Source organism: Cryptomeria japonica, chromosome 1 (genome assembly GCF_030272615.1).
Source record: "Cryptomeria japonica chromosome 1, Sugi_1.0, whole genome shotgun sequence".
Lineage (NCBI taxonomy): Eukaryota > Viridiplantae > Streptophyta > Pinopsida > Cupressales > Cupressaceae > Cryptomeria > Cryptomeria japonica.
The window spans coordinates 29505980-29519429 of record NC_081405.1 but is presented as its reverse complement, the minus strand read 5'-3'; the positions used below and the strand labels follow the sequence as shown (position 1 = coordinate 29519429).

General features: G+C 37.9%; 1 protein-coding gene across 1 annotated transcript in view; it reads left to right on the top strand.

Moving 5' to 3' along the window:
• LOC131038899 (acyl-CoA-binding domain-containing protein 4) overlaps positions 1–6308 on the top strand; it is a 106776-nt gene extending 100468 nt beyond the window's left edge. The window contains exons 15-18 of the mRNA XM_057971462.1: positions 4863–5090; positions 5179–5334; positions 5501–5560; positions 5705–6308. Of these exons, the coding sequence (XP_057827445.1) occupies positions 4863–5090; positions 5179–5334; positions 5501–5560; positions 5705–5887 (627 nt within the window). The 3' untranslated portion in view covers positions 5888–6308. The remainder of the gene's footprint in view (positions 1–4862; positions 5091–5178; positions 5335–5500; positions 5561–5704) is intronic.
• Positions 6309–13450: the final 7142 nt, after the last annotated feature.

Below are 13450 nucleotides of genomic sequence, written 5' to 3'. Positions count from 1 at the left end.
CTACTGCTTCTTACTGGTCCATGTGACGGCACCGGATCCCAAACTAAACACATATCCAGAAGTTGACTTTTTATCGTCAACAGAGCCGGCCCAATCTGAATCTATGAATCCACGGAGTCTAGGATTAGCACTCTGAGAGTAGAGAATTCCATAATCAGTAGTGCCCTTCACATAACGAAGCACACGCATTGCGGCTATCCAATGATCAGCCTTGGGAGCTGTCATAAAGCGTGAAATGTAGCTGACTGCGAAGCTGATATTAGGTCTAGTAGCAGAGAGGTAGATGAGACTACCTACTAGTTGCTTGTATGTAGTATCATCAACGAGAGGAGAATCAGACTGGGCTGATAACTTCAAACCTTTCTCCATAGGTGTAGATGCAGTCTTGCAATGCTGCATACGAAACTTGTCTAATAGAGCCCTAGCATATTTAGATTGAGAAATGAATATACCAGAAAGTTGCTGCCAAACCTCAACACCTAGGCAATAATGCATGAGCCCAAGGTCAGTCATGTCAAAAGACTGGCATAAACTCTGTTTGATTCCCTGAATCAAAGATGCCGAACTGCCGGTGATGATCAAATCATCCCCATAAATGACTAGAAGGATGATATCATTGTCAGTACTTTTGATGTACAAGTTTGAGTCTGAAGAACTCCTCTTGAAGCTTTGATCACTGAGGTACTTATCAATTTTCATGTACCATGACCTAGGGGCCTCCTTCAAACCATAGAGAGCTTTCACCAGTCTGAGAACCTGGTGTTTTTTACCTGGAGGTTGCGTCATGTAGACCTCTTCTTGTAGGTCACCATTCAGGAAAGCACTCTTGACGTCCATCTGATGGACCTTCCAACCAAACTGTGCTGCCATGGCTAGGACTAATCTAATAGTGCTCATCTTTGCTGTAGGAGCAAAGGTCTCCTCATAATCAATGCCCTGACGCTGAGAAAAGCCCTTTGCAACTATGTGATCTTTGTACTTATCCAAAGTACCATCAGACTTGTATTTGATTTTGTAGACCCATTTGCAACCAATGGGTTTCTTCCCTGGTGGAAGATCAGAGAGTTCCCAGGTGTGATTATTCAACAGGCTTTGGTGTTCAGATTGCATAGTTTGTTCCCACTCTGGAATACCTTTGGCCTCGGAGTATGTCTGAGGTTCAAACACACTGTGAATGTTGGCCATGAGAGCAAAATTAACTGTCCCTGCAGGTTTGCTCTTTTTCCGAGTAGTTCTCCCATCGATGAGTTCATTATCCCGAAGATCAGCAAGTGTCTTGGCCCACCATTTAGGCCGGAGAGGAGAAGGACCAACATTAGCATCAGGAGATGCTCTATGATTAGGTTCCTCATCAGAAGAATCTAGATCAAAATCAGGTGAAGCATCTGCAAATCTGGGTGATCCTGCAAGAGAAGCAGGAGGTGTATGTACAGGAATCACCGCGATAACTGGAGCTGTAGGAGCCCTCCCATCAGGTGGACCTAATGGAAGTCTAACTCCCAAATCATGAGCCTTCATAGGTTGGTCTGTTGAATCAGGAACAAGAGAGACAGGCATGAAGGGTCCTCGTTGCTCATCAAAGACTACATCACGACTATATAGGAGATGAGATGTCTCAATGTCGATCAAGCGGTAGGCTTTGTGAAGACTACTGTATCCAGTAAGCATAATTTTCTGGCTCTTGGCATCCAACTTGGTGCGTGAAGCATCAGGGATCCAAACATAAGCAAGGGAGCCGAAAACCTTCAGATGACTGATTTTGGGCTTGTGACTTGACCAAGCCTCTTCCGGAGTCTTGCCTTTGACCGCCACAGTGGGTGACTGTTTCAAAAGGTAGACTGCAGTGTTAACTGCTTCTGCCCAAAACTGCTTCGGAACATCTTTGTGGTTGAGCATGGATCTAGCCATCTGAGTGATTGTTCTATTCCGATGTTCAACTACATTGTTTTGTTGGGGTGTGTGGGGTGTGGTTAACTGGCCCTTAATGCCATGAATATCACAAAAGCTAGAGAATTCATTAGAACAAAATTCCCCCCCATTATCTGATCTAAGAGCAATAATAGATTTCCCAGACTCTTTTTCAACTAGAGGTTTAAACTTCTGAAATACAGTAAACGCTTCTGATTTCTTTGCAAGAAAATAGACCCACATTTTTCTACTGAAGTCATCAACAAACAACAGAAAATACCTGGACCCAAGAACAAAAGGAGTAGCCATAGGGCCGCAGATATCAACATGAACAAGCTGAAGTACCCGAGAAGCCCACCATGAATCGCCACTTTTGAAGGGTGTGCGATGTTGCTTCCCAGCCTGGCATGCATCACAAACTCCAAGCTACTGAGTCTGAATCTCTGGCAATCCGAGGACAAGCGCGTCCCGAGAAAGTTGAGCAAGATAGCGCACATTTAAGTGCCCATATCGTTGATGCCAAAGTGTACTGAGAGAAGATTGCTGAGCAGCCATAGCGAGGTCTTGAGAAACACTAGAATCTGCGAGTCTGAAAATACCATGATCCTCAAGACCAACTGCAACAACTGACTGAGTCTCCCGATCAGTGATGGTGCACTGATGTGAACTGAAGGTGACATCCAACCGTGGAGAGTGTCGCAACATCTGATTGACTGAGAGTAGATTGAGTTCCATCCCTGGAACATGGAAGACATTGAGGAAAATGAGATTCTTCCCAGCAGACTGAATCTGAATGTTGCTGTTGCCGACAATCGTGTATTCTTCCCCGCCACCAAATATAATAGAATCTAAATAAGGCTGGTAGTCAGTGAACTAGTCTCGACGGTGGGTGAAATGACGAGAGGCACCTGAATCAATATACCAGGCAGACGATTTGACATGATCTGTGGGTCTTTTAGCCATGAAAGCGTAAAAGGCAGATTTTGTCTGCTCACTGTGCTCTGCATTGTTCGCTTTGGGCTGCGAACTAGATTGCTTAGCTTGGGCAGCTAAGCGCTTTCGACATTCAACCTTCATGTGACCATACTTGTGGCAGTAGTTGCATTGAATGTTCTTTTTCTTGGAGCCTTCTGATGCAGGAGCAGAGGGTTTCTACTGAGAAGACTGCTGAGAATGAGACTTGCCCTTATCCTTGTGAAAAGAATTAGCAACAAAGGCTTGTTCTGTGGAGGTGGAGCTGGAACTGCTACCGAACTTCTGTGTCCATTGATCTTGCTGAAGCAGAAGTGTGTAGAGATTTGTGAACTTCAAATCAACACCAGTAGAAGTGATGTTGAGAGTTTCGATAAAATGCGTGGACTTGGGTAAACTTTTAAGGGTGATTACCACAATGTCCTCTTCCTCCATTTTGCGTCCAATTGCAAGCAACTGATCACAGATTTCCTGAATCCTATTCAGGTGATCTTGGAGCGATTTTCGCTCATCCATGACAATAGAAAATAGAGTGTTCTTGAGAAGGAAGGCCCTGCTTTTATCAAAAGTCTCATGTAGGGTTTTGAGATGCACCCATATCTCAGCAGCTGTTTTGCCGGATGGAATCTAAGGGAGCTAATCATCAACTACGGATAATTTGAGAAGCATCACTGCCTCCCGATTATGCTGGTCATATGCAACTTGATCAGGACTAGCTGTACTCGGACGCTGAGTAGTACCTAGAACCACCTGATTGCTGCCGCGATATTCGAAGATGGTTAGCATCCGCTGCTTCCACGTGCTATAGTTCTGATCATTGAACTTCTGATTTCCCTCGAGCATAATATTCGTCAGAGATGCCATGGCACGAATTTATGTGAAAAACGAGAAAAACTGAGAAGGCACGTACCTCGAGGCAAAATGTCAGAGGATCCAAAAAAATGAAGATGCACACAAAAGAGAGCTTGAAAAACCTAAAAAGAATAAGCTGTTGGAATCTGGATCTGCTGGCTCGAAAATCAAGACACAAAAATCGAGGCACCCAAAAAAAATGGACGATAGCCCAGTTGAGCTCTCGAAAAACCCACCACGAATCTGTGCTCAGAAATCTTTCTAGACTGAATCTAGAGGGTCAAAACCCTAGCCGAAAGTCAGAAAACGTGGGTTTGACCAAGTTGCAGGTTGTAGAAAAAATGGCGGGTCTGTACTGACTCAAACAGGAAGAATCCCGTTACACGAGATGAACACAGTCCTTAACAACCTCAAAAAATAGAAGATTTCAAAAAAAGGGAAAAAATTCTTCACGAATTTTTGTTTGAAAAACTTCTGAAAACAAAAAAGTTTCTGAAAATCTGCAGCAAAACCAAGAGGCCCGAAAAATCTTAGAAAAGAATTCACAAATTCTTTATTCAGGCTCTGATACCATATTACGAAGTAATTGGTAAAATATTTGCTTGATATTAATAGAGATCAATAGATCTTTATATACAAGAAGAAAGACGATGTTTCCTTAGGAAACGATCGTGAAGAATAGAAACATTCTATTCTAGCTAACAGCTAACTAAGTATTTACAGAATATTACAGTAGATAACCACTAACAATAAATAGAAACTATCTATTATCGTAATATAGCTTGCCTTATTCCATAACAAAGCCTCATAGGTTATCTCATGACTGGCTTTCTCATTTTCATTGATCAAAATTTTGAGCAACTATAAATAGTAAAGGTTGTTCAATTCAGAACTAGTTGTGTGTGACCCATGGCAACACATCATTTTTGATTCCTTTTTGTGTATGCTATTTAAGAGAGCAGTGTATTTATTTTCCCTCAGTTTCGGGTTAGTAATTTGCAGAAATTATATTCATTAGGTATGGCTCATGAGAAAATATTTCATTATTCTCCTTTAAACCTTGATTACTTGCTGAAATAAGATTATGGTTGATCAGTTACCAACTGTAATAGAAGTTTCTCTGGTTGCAGGTTCACATCTTAAAACCACATTACCAGGGTCCCCCACGACCAAAGATTTTGGAATCTCCAGCTGCTGCAGCAGCAGCTGCATCAGTTGCAGCTGCCTATGCAGTTCCTCCTCTTCCTCCACCGCCAATGCCAACATCAAATGGGACCATTGCTGCAAATTCTGTGGATGCAGTACAAGACAGCAAAGTTAGAGAGATCCTTATGGACAATCCAAAATTGGAGCCTTTGGTAAATAAAAAATTATTTTCATGTTTTATACAGTATATCGCATCCTCCTTTGTCTGCATAGTGAAATCTCCTCTTTGAACAATTACAGCATCAAAGAAATCAAGAGGCAAGAGAACGGATTATAACAACATTAAAATGCGAGAAAGAGAGCTTAGAGACTAAACTTCTAACGATACGAGAAGAGAACTCTAGCCTCAGGCAAGGGCTTACTGAGGCACAAACTACACACAAGGAGTTAATTAAGGTAAGACCAAATAGGCAGTTAAAAAATTACTATTTCTTATGTTGTTTAAGAAACATTTTATTAATTTCCAAGATGGCAAGTGGTTTATTCTTTTTGATATTAAATTGAAAGGAGAGAAAAAAATGGCATGATTTAATTTTTGTGTGTTTGTCTTGTCTATCTACAGGAATTGCAATCGGTGCGTGACCAGTTAGCTACTGAACAGTCTAGGTGCTTCAAACTAGAAGTATGTTGATATATATGGACAATTTCATGTTACTAATCAGGGTTAAGTTTATTTGAATGCATGATCTAATAGCTGGATTGAAGGAGCTCCATATTTTTGTGTGTTGAATCATGTACTTTGTATGCTTTCCTTGATTCAATGCAGGTAGATGTTGTTGAGCTACAGAAAAAGCTTCTTTCACTCGAAGCTTTACAAAAGGAGCTTGAGTTGCTTCGGCGCCAAAAAGCTGCATCGGATGAAGCTGCTACACGAGCTGCACAAAAACAAAGCTCAGGTGGTGTTTGGAGTTGGATTGCAGGAAGTCCAGCTGTCCAGAATCCCATTTGATCTTGACCGCATTTGAAATGTGATTATTTTTTGGTAGTAAAATGTGATTGCTCTTGATCATTTTTGTAAGTTGTATGCATATCGTGATCTTAGCTGATAGATTTTATGAAGAGAATATGTAGCGGTCCATGGTGTTTCAACCAGGTCATTTTTAATATGTAAAATCAGTTAATCTTGTTATTCAATAGTTATTGTTTCATTCATTGATTTAATGAATTCTGCTATAGAGAAAGCTAAACATTATTTCCATATTAGTAGGCGTTGCTTCACTTGTAAACTGATTGCTACGTTACCCCCAGGTTAATCTTTTGGCTTCCTGGATTGGGTTTGTTTCTTTGCAAAAGGGAACAACTTGCAGCATGAGATAGTCTTGTGGAACAATGTCATTTAACTTTTTAAATAAGAGACTCTATTGACTATATTACACGAAATACAAATCTGGGTCAGCCAGTAGGCAATAATATATTCAGGAAGGACATAAATACAGAAACTCTAAACAAAATCTGGTAATACCAAATGCGGAGAGATCCTACATGTAGTTTGACTTCTTGATTGCCATATGATCAACTTTCTTATTGAGGGATCGAGGTATGTTATTCAAGTTAAAAATTAGAATCATTAAATATTTCCTAGATAAGGTTAATACTCGTCACTAAATACTTACTAGATGCACTTGCAATGGAAATATTTGACATTGCTTATCAGTTTGGAATCACTGTTGACGTATCTTTTTGAATCCTTGTCCATTTTCTAATAGAAGAAAGAGTGTCAATTTCTCAAGGCTGGTGCTGAACGGTAAGAGTCTTCATCTATCTTTGGATTTTTTGGGCATATTGAACTGTCTCTCAAAGAGCTTGGACATTCATTGCCTTTATCCAAGTGGGAATTTCAGTTTCTTTGATAATTAAATAATTATGAGCTTTCCAAATATCCCAAAAGATACCTTGTAAGTAAATGTTTGGCAACGAGAGGCCAACCAATCACATTATGTAGATTCTAAGTTTGACCAGGCAACAATAAAATATTAAAACCTCTTGGAATGAGGTGGGACTAATGACAAGAGGATTAATATTACCAATCATAGCCTCCATACTTTGGCACGCCTACAACTTAGGAATATATGGCTGCAATTCTCTTCATGTTGTCAAAGAGCACACCAATTTGGTCTAGAAAAACTTCTTTGGAGATTATCATATGTTATGATCTAGTGGCATTTAAGGTTCATGCTGTAAGCATCAACTAAAAACACATTTTGTTGCAATTTTGGATTTTTAAGATCTAACATTGTGTTTGCAGGTGTAGGAGGCAATCTCTATACTTTAGATTCAAACTTGAATGTTTTCCCTCTCAATTTTGATGTCCCTCTTGGATGAAGTTTGTTGTGGACCTAAATTGAGACTTGTTCCAAAGTTCATTACACCTAGTGGCACTTGAAGAGTCACAATTTCTATGGGAGTGACTAGGAAGACAAGCCACTTGCACATTGACCATTTAACTTATGTGTGTAACCTTGATTCGCATGCCATGGTCACTTATTTCGAAACTCTTTTTGATGGGAGTTACATTGGAGGGATAATCTTGCATGCATGGATTACGTGATGGATGAGGTGGAGGTTACATTTGACTCTTGACTTGCATTGGACCTTGTTGGATGGTGCCATATTTGGAGGAATTTACCATTGGGAGGAGTTACAAGTTGACTCATTGACTTTAAGCTTTACTCTTCTTGGAAGAATTATGTCACATGTGGAGAGAGATGTATTTGGGAGTTAACATGTTGATCGGTTGACTACAATTCTCTAGCTAGGTGCCATACTTGAAGAGTTATAAAAAGAGAAGGGAGCTAAGTTTGCTTATAAGTTTTTCCTTGTAGGTTGAAGGTAGAATAAAGACCTTGTGCTATTAAAAGAGAAGGCAACTAAGTTTGGTCAGCTTCCCATAAGTTTTTCCTAAACATTGAAGGTTTAGAGCTCAAAGGTGTATGGCTCATTTAGGCAGATAGTGTTGGGCTAGAAAGCTTAGTTTCTTTATAGTGCTTATAGTAATTTTCTATTTGAATTTTGGTGATCTTAGATTTTGTCAAATGTTCATTTTGTAAGAGGAAAATTTGTCCAAATCACCCCATGAAATGTTATGTAAAGTTGGTTTCTCAATGCACTAAAACCAACAAGTTGCTTATAGGTGTTGTTTTTAGTTTAGCTCCATAATTGAACACGAGTGTAATGTAATTAGGGATATGGTATGATAGTGTAGTAGGTATAAATACATAAAGATTAGGGTGCGTGTTCTTTGTAAATCAAGCAAGTAATAAATTATATTGCATATTTGTGGGGAAGTGGTAGAAGTATGGAGTTGAAATAAAGATTGGGGTGTATTTGCTTGGTAAGTCATACCGCTAGTTAATTAGAGTAAATGCATTTATCTCACTTGTGTGAGTATGTGGTAGTGGCAAACAATTGAGTAGTATATAATAAAGATAGGAGGCTTGTATGGGATATGGGGAGAGTATTGTATGCATTTGGATCTTATATTGCAATATAATTTAGAGTGGCTTCTTTGAATTAGAAGCATTTATGGTGTCACCTTACCTCAAGAGTGTGATTTATACATATTGGAACAAATTTATCATAGTATAACGATTTGTTTTCAATTTATTCAAGACAACACCATTTAAAGCTTTTTATTGGAAGAAGCCACTTTTCACTAAATCACACGTAGAATTATAGAATTTACTCCAATATATTCCCTTTGAGATAGGGAAAACACCATATTATACTTCTTATTGGAAGACATCACTCAACACTATATCTTAGATGTGAGGAAAACACATACAATGCCATTCACATATCTTGTATGAGTCTCTTTCCTATGTACTACTCAACTGCATACAACTACCACATACCCATGCATGTGGAATAAATATATTTATTTTAACTAGTGGGTCGACTTACAAAACATATGCATTGCTACACTTATGTTTGATATATTAGGAGTTAATAACAAAAAAAATCTTTGCAATATGTGGAAATGCAACTCCTTCAAAGAGAGCTACATATCACCCATATTATCAACGTTTCAATGATCCAATCAATACAATGCCTAGCCCGTTGACCATAAAAGAAATTGAATTGCCATATTTTTGTTTAATAAAACATCTAAACATTAAAAATCAACCATCACCAAAGTTCTTTAAATCCCCTTTTAAATCAAAACTATATTACATTGTATATTCATTGTAGGTCCGATCCTTTTGCATTTTGATTTTTGGAAAATTGAATCGAATTTTATTTTAAAATTTCATTTAGGGCTTTGAAATGTGCCACCCATTTGTTGCTTCCATGCCATTGGTTTGCCACTATTGTCAGTGTCATTTGTATGCCATTGGAGTGCCTCTACATAATGAAATTGGACTTCTTCAAACTGACATAACTTTCAACTAGGGAGTCAATTTTTTGACGTCTAGTTGGTGGAAAGGTCTCCCAAAACAATATGTAATGGTGCAAGTTTGGTTCCTTGATTTTGTCGTTTTAATTAGTTTTTGGAGCCTCACAATTAGATGCTTTTTGTTACATAATTTTGTTTATAACTTTTGCATATGAAGGTTGGATTTTAGATTTTGAGTACGCATTTGAGAGCATTTACAATGTACTACATAGTGGATTAGGTAGATTTTCAGTTTGTGGTGCAAGTGAGGTTTGTACTTGCTTGAACACTTTTAGGTGCTTGAGATTCAATGTGTAATTGTGGGAGCATCCAAATGAGTTGAGACAAAACAATGGAGTACATGTTTTTATGTGATATTTATGATGGTACAAATGAATATCAATTGTGGTGCTTTTTAGTATAGATTTACATGTGTTTTTCAAAGTTAGACTTTGATGGTCATAGGTATTGAGTTTGTCTTCAGTTTTGAGGATATGGGTTGACATGTGTGGTGACTTGGAGTCTCATTTAAGTGATGGATTTGTGCATATATAATATTGGTGATGATTATGGTGTCATGGTTATGTAGGCACACTTATGTATTGACATGACTTAATCAGGTTTGTGGTTGTTTAGTGGTGATTTGGTTTGATGTTAAGAGGTATCTCCTAGATGCTTGTTTGGTTCCTTGACTTTGGTTACTCATTTGTGAACATCTTTGACAAATTAGATCTTTGGTTGATTTGGTGTTTGAGTCTTGATGTCTATATTATTATCCTCTTTAATGTATTGGTTTGTAGGTTATTAATGTGATGATGAGTTTTGGGATCTACAGGTTATGCAATGATTGGGCATGCACATGGATGCCTTAGATGTAGACTATCTATATCCATGAGATTGATTCAATGTTGACATAGACTTTATTAGTTGGCCTTGTATGCGGTCATTTGTGCATTGGTATGTGTCACATTAGGATGAGATGACAGATGATTTGAGTGCCTGGATAGTTGGTTATTGGGACTTGTAGCATGTGGTTTTTCTTGATGCTATGGATAGCTTGGGTACACAATTATATGATTAAGCTTGTTACAATGATGTATTTTTGCGTTGTAGGATTGTTTCTTGATGGTGGTTGTATCTTTTTATCTTGGAGATCTTGGTTCTAGTTGGTTTTATTGGCATTTTAGTTGTCTGTGTGGACCTAGATGATCTCCATTTAGGAGATGGTTATCACAATGCCATGTGTAGCTTGGTATCACAATTTTGTGGGAGCTTTGGTAGTGACATGGATTCATCACCTATTGATGGATTATCTTCTTCGGTGTTTGTTGATGTCTTGAAGGAGCTCTTAGATCTTGTTGTTGGAGAAGAGTTCTTTCACATTTGCAAATTCACTATTTGGAGACGGTTATCTTTATGTGATTGGAGATGTTGTTTCTTGGTTTAGATTGTGTTTGCTATCGTGTCTTGTTATAATTTGGATCCTAGGTTTGCATTTTGACATGATATAGGTTTTCTTGAGACCAAGATGTATGCATTGTTGCAAGTGATCTAGGAGATGGTTAGATCATAATGTCATTTTTGGGTTCTTGATTTTGTGATTGGAAGTTTGTTAATGATTTTGTTGGTTCTCTTGGTATTGAGTACTTTGGTTATGTTCTCGGGGGCTTCATGATAGTGTGGTGTTGCATTTGGATTTTACCATGTATTTTTAGGTGCTTATGAATGCTTGGAGACTTAGGCGAGCTTGGTGTTCTCTTGATGAAGCTATATAGAAGATTGTTCTTGGAGTGAGTCATTTCCCCACTCTTGGTCGACTTGGTGGATTGTCATTTGAAAAGATATTTTCTCATTCTTGTTTTCAGAGCTGTTATGTTTTATGCTTTATCTTTCATAGATATGGAGCTTGAGCTATGTATAGTTGATTTTGGAGGATTCATTTTGAGACATGCTTGGCATGGTCATCTCCCTGTGCTTATGCATTAAATTTTTAAGTCAACATGAGGATTATAGGAGATGTTTATTGGGCTGATTTCTTGATTTGTGAATGGATACTTTGAGTTTGATCTTCCTTGGTTAGAGAGGCCTACATCCATGTTGAATATTACATGATACATATGTTGCATTTAATCTAAGATATTAGATGGTTGGGTGTTGTCGAGGCTTTTTAATTTGGGGTTGTAAGGAGATCATATTTGACACAACATAACTCTTTGAGGTATTTGGTAGGACATGTTATGATTTATAACTCTCCTCTCTTTATCCTATGGTTCCTTCCTAGAAGTTTACGTTCATATGATTTGGGAGGATTGTGACATGTTGTGAGAGAGTACGTAACTATTTGGGTCACATGTGCGAATCATTGGGTTTGTTCTTGGTAATTCATGTTTTGATCATTTATCACACTTTGTTATAAGTGTTGATTGGTAGATTTGATATGCCTTTTTTTATTTGCATATTTGAGATTATCCATGCAACGAGAGTTCCTAGATGTGTATGTTCTTCATTGATAGGTTTGATACAAGGAGCTTGATTGCAGTTTATGGGTTGGACATATTGTTGGCTCATTGATGTTGTTGATTCCTATGAGGTATGGGTGGTTGGATGTATTGATCTCTGTTATCGATTCTATTTTTGATCATGTGGGTTTTTTCCTTTGACAACAACTTGGAGCCTTTTTGTAGACCTCTAAAATTGACCATTGCAATTTGGCCAATTTTCCTCTTTGTATTGGCTAATTAAATAATTTATTAATTATCTTTCATTTGTCTAAAGGATAATAATTAAATTATTTACCTACTCAACTATAGTCTTTATTTTTCTATTAAATTAAATAAATCCCCATTGTTTATTTAAATATTTAATTGATAAACTATTTTCTTGTCCAAGTGGAATTAAAATAAATTTTTAATTACCTTCCCCAAGTGACATTTTGTTACCCCCTATGTTTGCAGTCATTGATTTTTCTTACATTGGTATATTTGTGCCGAGATAATGTGTGTTTAGTTCAACATAATTAATTCTCTTAAGTTGTCATCCTTCTACTTTGAGTCCATCTCGATCAATGCATCTCCATGTCTAAGTGTTTGCATCTTTGAACCTTTTTGTTTGAACCTGGAGTTTTGTTCAAGAGTTCATCAGTTCATTGAGTCTGTGTGTATTATGTCTTAGTTGTGGCAAGTCTAACTTGTGCAAAAAGGTCAGTGTGGAGAATGAACTTGAACCTTTGAACCTTCATTGGTTCAAGAGTTCAATGGTTCAAAAGTTCAACATTCAAAATGGAATCATCGTAAAAGCAAGAGGCTAAAGGAGGGAAATGACTAGCATGGAGGAGGATATTCTGGGAATCTCGATGATTTATTTTAAGGAATTCTCACTTAAGGAGGTAATCATTTTCTTGATAAGAGATCGCACAAAGTATTTTGTAATAAAAGCATGTGTCAGAAGTGTCACTTCAACAGTAACTCGACACGAATGATTGAGATGTGGTAATCATGAATCCAATTTTTAAGCCATTTATATCGACCTCAAAAAGATTTGTATCTTCATAGAGAAGCTAAATTAGGGAAGGTGGGAGTTCAGCGCTGGAGGTAATTTTCTCACTTCTCAGGATTAGCAAACACTCAATTGCATGAAAGGTGAGTTAAAAATCTTCGTCGTCTCTGTCATTTTCGTGCCTCAAAGAAGAAATTGGTTAATTTTGGTTGTAGTAGCTCTTGTGGGTGTGTCATTGCAGTCTGTGTTAGTGTGCCGAATTTGAGTAAAATTTGAAAATGAGGCCCTTTCCACCAAAGTTAAGGTCGGAATCAGGTCTCAGTTGTTCTCTCCCAGAATTTGGGGATAGATCCTTAGCTCATGCTGATTTGAATGAATTCTTAAAAAGAGCTAAGAATCCCTCTGGTTCACCCATGATGGAAAAGATTGTGAATAGTGGGTTAATAGAAGCTACTGTTTTTCCTCTTGCTATATAGTGCCCGGTATTAGTGCTCGAGTGCATGGGTAGGTATGACCCAGAACACAGATGTATTAGAAATGCGAATGGGGGTGTTTTATTGAATATAAATAGAAAAATTGTTATGGTTGTTTTGAAAATGCCTGCTAAGGAATCATATGAGGACTGGACGATAACCACGTCCTATG